The sequence below is a fragment of the Varroa destructor genome, unplaced genomic scaffold (assembly GCF_002443255.2).
Source record: "Varroa destructor unplaced genomic scaffold, Vdes_3.0 BEIS01000007.1, whole genome shotgun sequence".
NCBI classification, from domain to species: domain Eukaryota; kingdom Metazoa; phylum Arthropoda; class Arachnida; order Mesostigmata; family Varroidae; genus Varroa; species Varroa destructor.
Window position 1 is genome coordinate 9002855 of NW_019211460.1, and position 12371 is coordinate 9015225.

The window sequence follows — 12371 nt, forward strand, 5'->3', positions numbered from 1 at the left end:
ATCCCTTCTACTTTACGATATTAAATTCCTGTATAATTCGGCGTATCACTAAATATCCCCAATAAAAAACAAAAACGTCAAAAGAAAACATCGTTTCACTTATATAGGCGAACTACCCCTTGATGTCTATTTAAGGATGACAATGTTTTACCATTAGATCTATGAGACGTTCCAACTAAATACCGCGTACGATAAGGCAATCACACATTGCGCACATATCTCCTTACTATCGAATCTACGTATACAGTGGCTGTAAAAATCCGCACAATTCGTTTGTGCGGGGAGTCATGGTCGTCCGCGAGACAATCTTCGTTCAAGGTTTTCTTAGAGCAAACAGCATCAACGAAGTGTGTCGCGTTAAACTCAAACTCCGGATTAACTTCTCATAATTTGGGCATGTAAGCTCTATTTCATGACGGGATAGCCATATAAACCACGACTTCTGAGAGACGAATCCCTCGGCTCGTACAATGTCCTGCGGAGTGCCCCCCTAGACTTTGTAGCGACACCTCTTAACATTATGTTCTCATATAAATAATTGGAAAACCGGTTTTTGTATGGCATTCTCAAGTCATACTCTTTCTACGTGTATACGATACTATATGAATATGCTAGGGGCAAAAAACAGACATTGCTTGTAAACATTTGTGGTACATCTGAGACAAATCTCACACACGGTTTTTGTTGTTTTCAAATATGATTGTATTCAGGCAGATGTATAGCCCGATCACACTCGTGACGTCCTAGAGTTATTGGTGGAGCTAGAGAATGGCACAACCAGTGTCCAAGTCGTCTATAAGAACGACCCCTTAGCCGAACGAGCTTCGAAGACAGCGCGCCCCGCACGCGACTAGTTATGTGTTCATTCTTTTCATCAAGTACGCTAATTCCCTCGTGCTACCTGCTGATAAAGAGATCGACCATCTCCTAAATCCGCTCGACGACTCAATCTGATTCTTTGAGGTTGTAATGCAGTCAAAGACGCCGCAATGAAGTAGAGTAAAAAGAAGGTCGCTGCCCTATAGTGAGGTAGAAGTCGTTTCAATTACAATAGTAGTTAAGGAGACGTTAGTGCTTGTTTCAACGAGCTCTATCCACGAAGGCAGACAGGCAGTGCACGACGCGTGCCGCTGCCCTCGTGCGGTCAGTGATCCAATGAATTCCAATGTTCGCAAAAGCCTAACATTCTTAGTTGGATTGGCACATTACAAAGGGGCTTAACGAGAAGCGGGGTCGGCGCTCCTATGTTCCCCCGGCTTACCTCGAGCAACTTGGTATCCTTATAACAATACCAATACACAATTACCACCATAGCCAACAGGACATACTTTGCAGGTGGGCTTGAGAATGACCAGGAAGGTACTGAAAGTCGGAAGGAAAGTCAAACCAATATCATGTTTTCTATTATCGAGAAGTGTATCTGTTCGCTTAAATTGTAAGTTTAGGTGAAGTTCGATAAGCATAGAACATGTCTGTAGTTCGGTGCTGCGTTATTGTACCTTGCTTGCTACGGACTTTTCGACTATTTTTGGTCTACCCTTACTTTTACATGTTGTTGTGTTAACTTACGAAAGATAGTACAGCTTAAAATCTGCAGTCTTATCTCGGGGTGTCGGGAGTGCAACAAGTATTTTGATGAATAAATAAGCGGGCTGCAATAACAAATTGTGTGTTTTATAGTATTTCAGCTAGTTCCGTTTAATAAGTCAATACTCACGGTACACACAGTACTAAATTAAGATGACAATTAACCATTGCAGTAGACTTACAATCTGTGAACAAGAATATGGTCAAGGTTATACACCAGTTGTTAGGCGTGTGCATAGTTCACGCGTATAACCGAAGCGTGTTTACGTCAACCATGTTTAAGAACTAATGTTTCTAAATGTAGCTAAAAGTCATACCTTTTAGTATAATTCACCTCGTCATGATTGTCAGTGATCTCTCCAAAGTGGTTTCTTATAGTGATATTGATGTAGGTCCGCAGGCCACTATGCGTTGAATCCGCTACCTTCCACTATGAAAAATTTAGAATGAGGAGCACGTACAATGTTACCCAAGCCTTTCTTTACCCCCCAGAGTGACCGATGTGGGGTACGCGGATCGGAAAATGCGGCCACTTTGTTGCGAGAATTGCTGCAGCTCGGTGGTATGCGACATTTCGCGCTACTGCTGAATAAATATTCGTTTTCCCAGTACCTTCCCCCCTCCGCCTCCCCCAGATACGCGTGCACCTATACAGGCCGATCTCAATCTATTCCCCTTTCTCGTGTTAACTTTTTTAAACTTTTTTTTTTGAAAAATGAAGCACGCCTTTCAAAAGCCCGGAGTCGCCTCCTTTATGCAATCCGACGCATATCGATTGTTAGGTATACCTCGTCGTATCGCTGTTGATAACAGTGACTGCTTTAACTTAACTGAAGCTAGAGACGATTAAGTGTCTGAAGATACTGTATTTCTCAAGAAATGTACTTCAGCGAGAATTTCGACGATTTTTTATTTAGGACCCAAAAAGTATTATTTTTTTTTTTTCTAATGCACAGGGCTTTTAAGTCCAATCAAGTATATAATAAAGTATCTATAATTTATCTCAATTCGTGGTGCGTCGAACATCGATTCCACGCTCGAATATCTTTACGGAGCCGACAAATATACTGCGGCGGTGCTCACTGTGCAACGCTGTCCTAAAAAGTATCATTAAAGTTCGAAAAAACTTATGATCGCGGTCACCAAGAATCCCGTTGTAAGGACCCGTTGTAAGGACCCGTTGTAGGTGCAGAGATGACGGAACAGTAGTAGACCTTACTGGATCACTTAGTGGAGTTCTATCGAGCCCGTGTGTACGATATCGAGTCGCGGTAAATCGTTGCGTTTAAGGTATTTGCTCAAAAGCTGTATTATGCGTCGCGAACAAGCGCTGGGACCGAGCGTCTTATAACACCAATGGTAGCGTGCGACGCGCGTGCCATCGGTAAGCATGGGGCGCACGTCGTGGCATGTTCGTTAATGCATATTCGGTATGTCAATACGACTTGGTAGCTTGAACGGCCTGCTAATACGAATTGGAGAAGAAACAGCATTTGTTTTGCCGAATCTAAGTTGGCTCTCTTTACGTTAGTTTTCTTAAAGAGCTGGCTGATATCTTAACCTAGCTTATTTCTGTCACACGATTTCTTTGTTATCTGGCAAAGTAAAAAGATAACTGGATGTCAAGTAGTCAAGGTACTTGCTGTCGATGGAAGGGCTGAACGACAAAAAATCAGCAGGAAATGACGAATGGCGCTTATTTCTGGTTACCGCTAATAGAATTACGTGTTTTCTTTTTATCTGTTCAAACTTTATTTTGGTTTTGGACAAGTTTCACGAGGCAAGCTTGCCAAACTACTAAACGGAACGTTCGTTCAGAGTCAACCCTTGGTGAATCAATTTCAGCATTCGCTAAAAAAGGTAACTTGTATTTCTCATCTCAAATAGCAGCCGGACAGTCGAATTTAGGGAAGCCGCTCTCTCCTTTTTAGCAGCTTAACCTACAAATATATACAAAATAAACCTACAAGGCTAGACAAAGTAGACGGTAGGTGTTCATATGGCGGCGTACGTTCGCAAATGTGCAAGGTGGCTATTGGCTGCCATTGGATTTGAGGCTGGGCTCATCATTTCAGCTGTTCTCCCCCTTCACAGCTCCAGTCGGCTACGTTATTAATGTCAGAAATGCCCATTTAGATCACAACTATCATCACCCGCGTAGCTATAACGAACTAAGATAATATAGTTAAAGTTTGGATAATATTTCCATTATTATTATTATTAAAACCCGTTGATGTTCCCAATTCGATTGCCCGTTTGAGAGACTCCAATGCAACTACTGTATTTCCTAAGTTATTTTTATACTTAAGACTTTTTTTAAGTTGTGACAACAATGGTCCACTGTGCCTTCTTGGCAGGAAACATTGATCCTAATGGTATACGTATCTGTGCTAAGGAATGTCTTCACTGTTTCAATGGAATGACAGCAGCTAAATATATCGACTTAAATCATATGAGAGCCGATGGTTACTCTTTACCAATAGTTACTTATCCTTGAGAAAAAAACGAGTTAAGGATTAAGTAACGATTTACTTCTGTGTGCTAATAATTTTTGTGAAGCAAAATTTTATTAACTGAAGTTGAAGCAGGTAAAAAAACCGTAAGACGATAGTCGATCGAATAAGCTTTCTACTTCGTCCCTACGCTATGGATTTTCACTTTGGACTGCAACATAAAGAGGAATCGAAGGTTTATTGATCTCCAGGTCCTATTAGAACTTATGAAATCTGTATAACTTAAGTTATGAAACATAAAAATTATACCAGGCATTAGTAAAAAATGGCAAGTAGCGTATTCCAATATATATATATATATATATATATATATATATATATATACATACATATGCTTACCTGTTTTGTTTTTCCCTAACTAACGTTCGACACGATTAGACAGAATAAGTACGTTGACATACGTCCCTGCACAGACACCATACATTTACAGGTAGATTCTGCACAATCTGATGCTGTCACAGTTTTCCAACAGCTTTCGCCGAAATACTTCTAAGCTCTATCGAGTTTAGTTATTTTCGAAAAAGCTTCCATGAACTTTGCCACATTCGTTAGGGTCACCTGAGCCATCTAAGCATCGTTTATCAGCTCCATATTAGCGAATAAGCACGCATTCAATCCAAGGAAGTCGTAGTACCTCGATGACGGTGTTGATAATAAGAAGAAATCATCGGTATCTACTGGATACAGGAAACACTGTGCGGATCTTCGTTGTGCGCACTTTTCGAACTTGCTCCACCTGGGTCAAACACTTCATGTAAGGTCACTAACTTCAGTAACTTAGTTCGGGCCGCGTGCTCCGTCAATGGTTTGGCCCGGCGTTGTAGCAACCCACATGTCAATCAGCGGCCGTAGCATCCTTTTTGAACTGACCTCTTTCGTTTCAGTCGATCGTATTCATCTCGTTGTGTCGACCAGTCTTAGACAGTTAAAAAATATATTAAGCAGAGGCATTGATTTTGTAAACAGACTTCAAATCGAAAGAAAAAAAACTTTCCCCCGAACTGCCCAGCATTTCTTGTATGTTTTGTTAAAGCTATCACAGTTTTCTGTGCTAAGCTTTGTGTGCATGTCTTAACTAGGTTACAACAATTCTGTCCTAGGTCTTCGCTTGCCGTGAATATCGCCGAACTCAAGTACCGACGTAGTCCGCCATGGTCACAAACCGCGAGTCAAAAGCCAAGAGACAAACTCGAGGAGGAAGCGGGGTAAGACGCTGAGTCAAGCCAGCAAGAGTAAGAAATCGCGACCGACCATAGCACTGTCGCCGTAGTCGAGAGTCCTGTTCATGCGAACAATCCGCTCCTGAGGGAGAGGAGAGTGTTCCCGCCACGAGATTGTTCGAATTTCCCTTTCCCGGGAAGCGACTTCCATTTTACCCTCTCCACATCGTCAAGCAGAGTTTTTCCTGGAGCAGCGGCAGCTCGCGAACGCCCGTCGTGTCGTTCGTCGAGTCAGTGATTAAACGAAGGGAAAAAGTAAAAGTTTTGATGACCTTCGAGCCCTGTCACGAGGAAGGAATAACTAATATAGAAACTGACCACTTTGATCAAATAGTACAAAAGTAATAACTATAACTACGCTAGCATATAGTTACTACAGAGTATTGTTATTATATATAATAGTAGCAGCTACGTACTACTGCCCCATATTGATGTGTTACGAAAAGGAATAATCAGGAAGATAAACCAATATCCCAGTGTTATTTAACTATATTTTTCGGGCCCTGACGAATAATTAAAGTAAATGGGTCTAGGTTTAGTGGGCATTTACGACAAATGTGATATAAATTGCAACAGCTATGGTAAATTAAATATATAGTTTGATGTGCACCTTGTCTAGATTGGAGCCCTTATATCATCTGCAGCAGAGTAATGGCATCATCGAAAGCTCAAAAAAGATTCCTCAAAAACAAACCAGTTCATTGCCTCGAAGTGCGTACAAAATGCGTTGAAGGTGGACAATTCGAACGTTTTCTAGAACAAAATTCAAAAGTAACTTTGACTTTGCCGAAGAGGGTACGTGCATAGTTCAGTAAGTTCCGACGTACATACACGACGGTTGTAAACAGCAACATGCGAAATGTGTATTAAAACATTAGTACTCGAACGTTCAGCTCGTTCTGCACCGTTAGATACACTGAATACGTATCATAGGATACGTAAAAAAAATAATGCCGTCGAGCTCGAATCAGATCTTCTCGCTTGTAGAAGTGAGAGAAGCCACTGTTCATTTCGATAGTGGACCATCGAAACTGATGTTGTATATTCGTAATGCTATCAGACAGGCGAAGATAAAGGAAATCCTCTGATGAGCGGGAATTAAAGCAGTTTCCACATCACTGCTATATTAACCCACTTTTTGGCTGATTACAATAGACCTATCCTAAACTTCAGATCTAGCTGGGAGCATTTAGAAGTTGCATAGCTACAAAGAAGGGTGCGCATACCTCGCGCTTTCCGTTGTCGTATCCATTGCGATTCCGAAGTCAGAAGTTGCAAGGCACTTCTGAATGACGATTGGCCAAGAAAAATGTTGAAAGTTTGCAACATATTAAACAACTGTTCTTTTTCAATAACATCCGATATCGAAACTGTCCGGGCACTAGAGGTCCTATTGCTGCGACAATTCACGAATGGTAGAAAATAACGAAATGGCCTCAGAGTCAAATCTGTCACATATTGTATTGGGCAGATTCGTGCAATAGCCTAAAAACTACTTTCAGGTGCATCTCGGAAGGGCAAGGGCAAGATAACGGAATTTTTCAGAGGTCCGCTTTCCAGTCGGTAGAGAAGATTGCTGACGTTGTCTGTTACGATGGCGTACCAAAATGCGCCGCCCCTCACAGTTGGTCAAGACCTTAAACGTTATCCTGCTGTACGGTATAACCTAAAATTTCATATGAGCTCACTTCTGATGAGTTTTCAAATACTCGAGTGGCTTGATTATATTCTTACAATCATGGCTGAAGCTGTAATCGAATTCATACGTCGTCACATCTTCTGCCCAACACAAGGTTAAAGGAATGAATGACCAATATGTGGATACGCGCAACAACATCCATATTGACCTTACGAGGCCCCGTTGCAGCCCTCTAATTATATGCGTGAACAAAAACCCGCCGGCTGCATTGCGGACTTTACTCTACTACTAAGGATACTCTACTGTGGTTAAAGAAAATCCGGCCTAGTGGTTAAGAAAAATTAATCGAAATAAGATAATGAGCAAATAAAAATAACAAAATTCTAATTTTCGTTCAGTTTCTATTGTTTCTGATTACGTGCAGGCGTGATGCACGACCAGAGTTGATGTTTGACGCGTGGGTCATTGAATATGGAACGGCGTATTTTGCAGCCGCATACGAACGTATCTAATCAATAATATGAAGGCCTAATGTGAAGTTAAGTCAGTTATTTCAATTGAAAAGCATGTGTAGAGGAAACACGTATAGTGCGGGTACTCGAACGAGCCCTCCGGTTGAATTTTACTAGGCCACTTACCCTTACAGTCGAGCGTTGAGGCGACGCTTATGGTTGACAGGGATCTACCTGCGCATGGCTATTCATTTAATTCTATTGCTTATTAGAAAAGTACAATTTAAAATACATGTTTGGATATGGCGGCGAATGTGCAACGTTACGAGATTCGCGCAATGGACAATAAGTCTACCCTGCCACGAGCGTATGGCAGAGGAATAAGAACTCAAACCTAGATACCCATCAAACGCTCTTCGTACTCAATTCGTATTTAGGTTTTCCTGATGTACAGTAGAGATATTTTACACGGTAACTCCATTATCGGCCTATGTTGTAGGATGGGGTGTTTTTTTCTTTTTTCGTATTTACTATAGCTACTTGAAATGAAACTTAGAAAGCGTAACCGCCGATTGATCAGTACAATTTACGAAATAACAACTATCCATTCCCTGTCCTTCTAAGCAAAAGGCATGATATGAAAAAAATCCGCCAATACGTTGGCCAACTCAATGAAATGATGGCTAATAAATTTGTATTTCTAACAGTGAGGTATATACAATATTAGTAAACTATTCTCTAACTGATAGTCTAAAACTAGATTAAAATACTTTACATATAGCTTATATTTAAAAACAGCTCTTACCACAAAATGTCCACTGAAAACTGGTCCACCTTGGCCCACAAAAAGTGTAGAAACCATATCAAAGATTAGCCCTCCAGGACTTCGGGACACGCGAGCTGTTGAAACGTTCTTACAGTTGATGAATAATGTGAGATCGTTCCCGTGAAGTTTCAAGCTCAACCTGTTAAAATTATGCAACGCTAACTGATATACCAAGTATATAGTACACGAATAATAAGCTGCGACAAGCATCTATACAGGGTGTCCTCAGTGAATTTGTGTTAAGCGCAAACATTCTATTGCGAACGGAAAAGCCGCCATTTTGGCGATAATCGAAGGCTTAAACACTCTGCTTCTCTCTACAATGAAGCGGTGGTAATGAGAATTGGATTCGTAGAGACATTCTGCGACAGAGGCCACCTTGTGGCCGCGTATTCGTTGCACAAGGCTAGCTTTGTACCTAAATAATCATATGCTAAAAAACCAACATGCTGCATTAGGGCAAGAAAATTCGAGCATAGTAATTAAAAAGCCCACTTCACCCCGTGAAAACGCCAGTTAAGTATGTTAGGCTTCGTATTCATCACGGCTATTTGGCCTAGCCTTTAGAGGCCTGAAAGGCCATTCAGCTTAGACAGTTTGGGAGCTTTATATATTTGACAATTTGATTCGATTGTTTAAATTACGACTTTTTGTTTATTGCTTCACATCCCCAAATGTCGGCTCGCTGGCTGTCTACCGCTCCGAAGATCTTTTCTTTCTTACAAATCCATTGTCGCCGTTTTGCCCAGACCATAAAGTTTTACTTTAAGTATGAATTTCAGAGGTCATTTGGTGCCCAGCACCAAAAAAAGGGCTTTCGGGGCGCATTATCCACTCAACCCAAATATCTACTGAAATGAACCTAGATGGGTACGGCGAGTACGAATATAACCCTATAACTGAAAGTGCTACTCGGAAGTGGCTTATTGTGTACAAAATGACATTTTCAAGTAAAACAATGCAATTTCTCTGTGTTTATGTGTGCGCGTGTGTGTATTCTATGTTTGAAATAAAGTGGGGACTACCTTGAGCCAGCATGAACAAAAAATACTTGATAGGTACGCCGATACCTATTAGCTGTACCCTTTACTGTATGCCGAAAAAACTCCTGGCTTGTTTTTTTGACATCCGTGGATGAATGGTCAACTTTTTCTTCAAAGCTTCCTTTCTATCCTATTTATCTTTTCGAATCGCAAACTGAAAATAAATTCCGTCATCAGGAAAAAAAACGACAATAACAGTTTCGAACAGCTTTGCAAAAGTATACAGCACTTGAGGATAAGGAAAAAGGAAGCCGTAAACGAAGACGACATCTTTCGAACTACGCAGTATTTTGTCTCCCATAACCCTCACCAAAGACAAATTTATGCCGCGTCAGGACCTGCACCTGGAAATTATTCATAATGAGCTGCCGGTTTCTATTTTATAGGACTAATAATTGAACTATTTATTGGCAAATCTGCTTCGCTTTAAATATGTGTTTGAGGAGCCTTAAAGTGAATTTACGTCAGCTGATTGTCGTTATATCGCGTGGCAAAAGACGAAAAGCTAAAGTTCAGTTTGGACAAGTAACTTAGGCTCTGCGAAAATATGTGTGCAAGCTATGAAATGGCTGGAAGCACTTCGAAGTGGAAGAATACGATGCGGGTCTACCATTAGCAGAGCAGATGTATCGACTATTTATGCCAGCATACGCTTTATTGCCCCCCATTAATACATTTACATGTTGCTATTTAAGTATAATGCCCCCGTAAAAACATCTTCTGGATCGCACTGTTTATCATGCTGCTGCGTTAAATATAACAAAAAGTCAATTGTATGAAAAAGTTCAAATGCACGATTAATATACTTGGCGTATAGTTGATCGCTGGTTTGAGTATTCTTGCTATGGTTTCTTAGATGAACACGAAACGCGTTTGTCCCATCACTTTCTTCATTAAACTACACGCATAGCAGTTATATACCCGTATTTGGCAAAGGGACTCGAATCGATTGACTCTGCCTCGCCAGGAAAGGAGCCGTTTGCTTGCGGTGGATGTAATGAAAAAAGTATTCAGCGTTTCATAGATTTGTTACTGTCCATATCGGTACGACAACGTTGCCATTCGTCAATAAATCAGATACCTATAAATAGCGTTTGCAAAAGAAGCTTGTATTTACCATATCCACGATCCGGTGAAGTCGTCAATAACAAATTTTGCAATCTGGTTGTTTCTGGTGTTTCTCGTATCTGAATAATAGATGGTAATATTTTGTTTAAAGTTGTCCACCGGGTGCATGTACATGCCGAGCTGGATAACGGTGTCCGATGAGTCCAACACAGCGAACAAATAGCCCCCTAATGGACTTTCCGACTTGAGCCGGGAAGATAGCATGAAATGGCGGGGCATTTCCTCCGGAAGCACTAGTCTAAACAAAAAAAAAACACGCACAAATTGAATGCGCCTACACAGATAGCGCACAACACCGTATGATAAAGTTTCTAGAATTTTGTTTTGTGTATTCAATCCTTCGCCAACAATATAATCCCTATACGTATATATATATATATATATATATATATATATATATAGAGAGAGAGAGAGAGAGAGAGAGAGAGGGAGGGCAATTTAACATGAAACTTGTTTACTTTCCTGATTGTTCTTAAAAAAAGTATCCACGCTAGCCAAAAAGCATACATGTGTATAAGTTGCGCCTGCCAAAGCAAAATCTACTGGTCTGGCCGGTTTTCTAATCTGGTAGGTATCTTCGCATTCAAGAGTTTGTGATGAAGTTGTGACGGGTCAGCCCATCGCGGGCAAACTCTTCGGTCCTGTCGCCGATAAGAAAATTCTGCAAAATGACTCCTAATCTTAGTCTTCTTACCGATATCTAATTTCGGTCGTATACAACTAAAGAAGCGATGGAAATCATTCTGAAATACACCAATACCCCATTTATAAATACTGGCGGGGCCCTTGTAGTGGAGGCCTTAGTCCGACGCATGTATTTAATTCGGGCGAGGTGCATAGCCCACGCACTAAATCTCTCCTTTAAAGGTAGACTTATTAATACCACGTCTGATCAATCACGACGAACCGTGCGAAAGGACAACTCTAAGAAAGAGCAAACAATGATCTTACCGTATGTCGCAAATCGTCTTGAATCGGTCACCTTTTTATACGGTGGAATAGCACGGCTACTATATTTACTATACACCTCGAGCAGCGTACTGCCATCCAACAGTTAAGACTTAGCAATCTGTCGTGCAAATAGAAGAATCTGAACGTTTTGTGCCTTAGTATCGTGAATGGTGTGTCGGGGGCGTCTTGTCAAGGGCTGCTCGTTATCCTTCAGGAAGCAGCGATCGACAAAGTACTATTGAAGCATCCAAAAGAGCTAGGACATTTTCTGTATCACTGGGCGTTTGATCTTTGTCGCAATGTGATACGCAGGCTCACGCCAGGCCAATCCGATCATTACATTCTGTGCCTATTTTCGATATTTGTTCCTCACGGAATTTATTGACGTTGCAGAGAACTGATTCAGAATTCCAGGTACATTAAGGATGCTCGTGTCAATTCTAAAACGTACGCATGAGCAAACGTCGGCGTTTCTGGGCAAAGACTGCTTGAGCGTGTTTGCAAAGAAGCATCCGTAAGTGCGGATAGCTGTGTGGACATTCAGGGACCCTTTGTAAAATGAAAGGTAAAGATGACGGCAGCGGGCGAACAGTTCCGAGCGAATGCGCTTACCGGAACTGCCATCAAACAGATAAAAATTGACATCCCTGCACTCAAAACATAATTGTGTTTCAAGTCTATTACTGGAAAAAGGAACTCTTCTTTTATGTTTTTTTCCTTGTTGATTTTTGAGTGTGAGAAAGCATTCAAGATTGTCAATTACTTTTCGAGGGAACCAAGAAGCTTGATGTCTATGGAAACGACGAATGATCTCCTAGCAGTACACTCACCTTTTAAATATGAGGAGATCATTGTGTTGTTTACAGACATTTAATCAGCGTCCTTTAAGTATATGCTAACTCTTTGCATAGCGCGGATAACCACTTTTGTTGTGTGGACAAAAAATCGATAATTTAATTGATGACAAAAAATATCAATGCAACAAAATGCAGAAAAAGCTCTGTACTTTTGT

The 12371-nt window shown here is 41.0% G+C and overlaps 1 protein-coding gene across 6 annotated transcripts in view; it reads right to left on the reverse strand.

The window, feature by feature from the left end:
• The window catches only part of LOC111253745 (uncharacterized), a 159387-nt gene that overhangs the window by 89141 nt on the left and 57875 nt on the right, over nt 1-12371 (reverse strand). For 3 of the 6 annotated variants that reach the window (XM_086975423.1, XM_086975422.1, XM_086975424.1), the window contains exons 3-4: nt 10398-10646; nt 8217-8376 (exon numbers count right to left, since the gene is read on the reverse strand). In XM_086975423.1, the coding sequence (XP_086831549.1) occupies nt 8217-8376; nt 10398-10646 (409 nt within the window). Of the gene's footprint in view, nt 1-4439; nt 5393-8216; nt 8377-10397; nt 10647-12371 lie in introns of those variants that run through there. The other 3 variants (XM_086975426.1, XM_022813634.2, XM_086975425.1) reach the window with 2 other exon arrangements.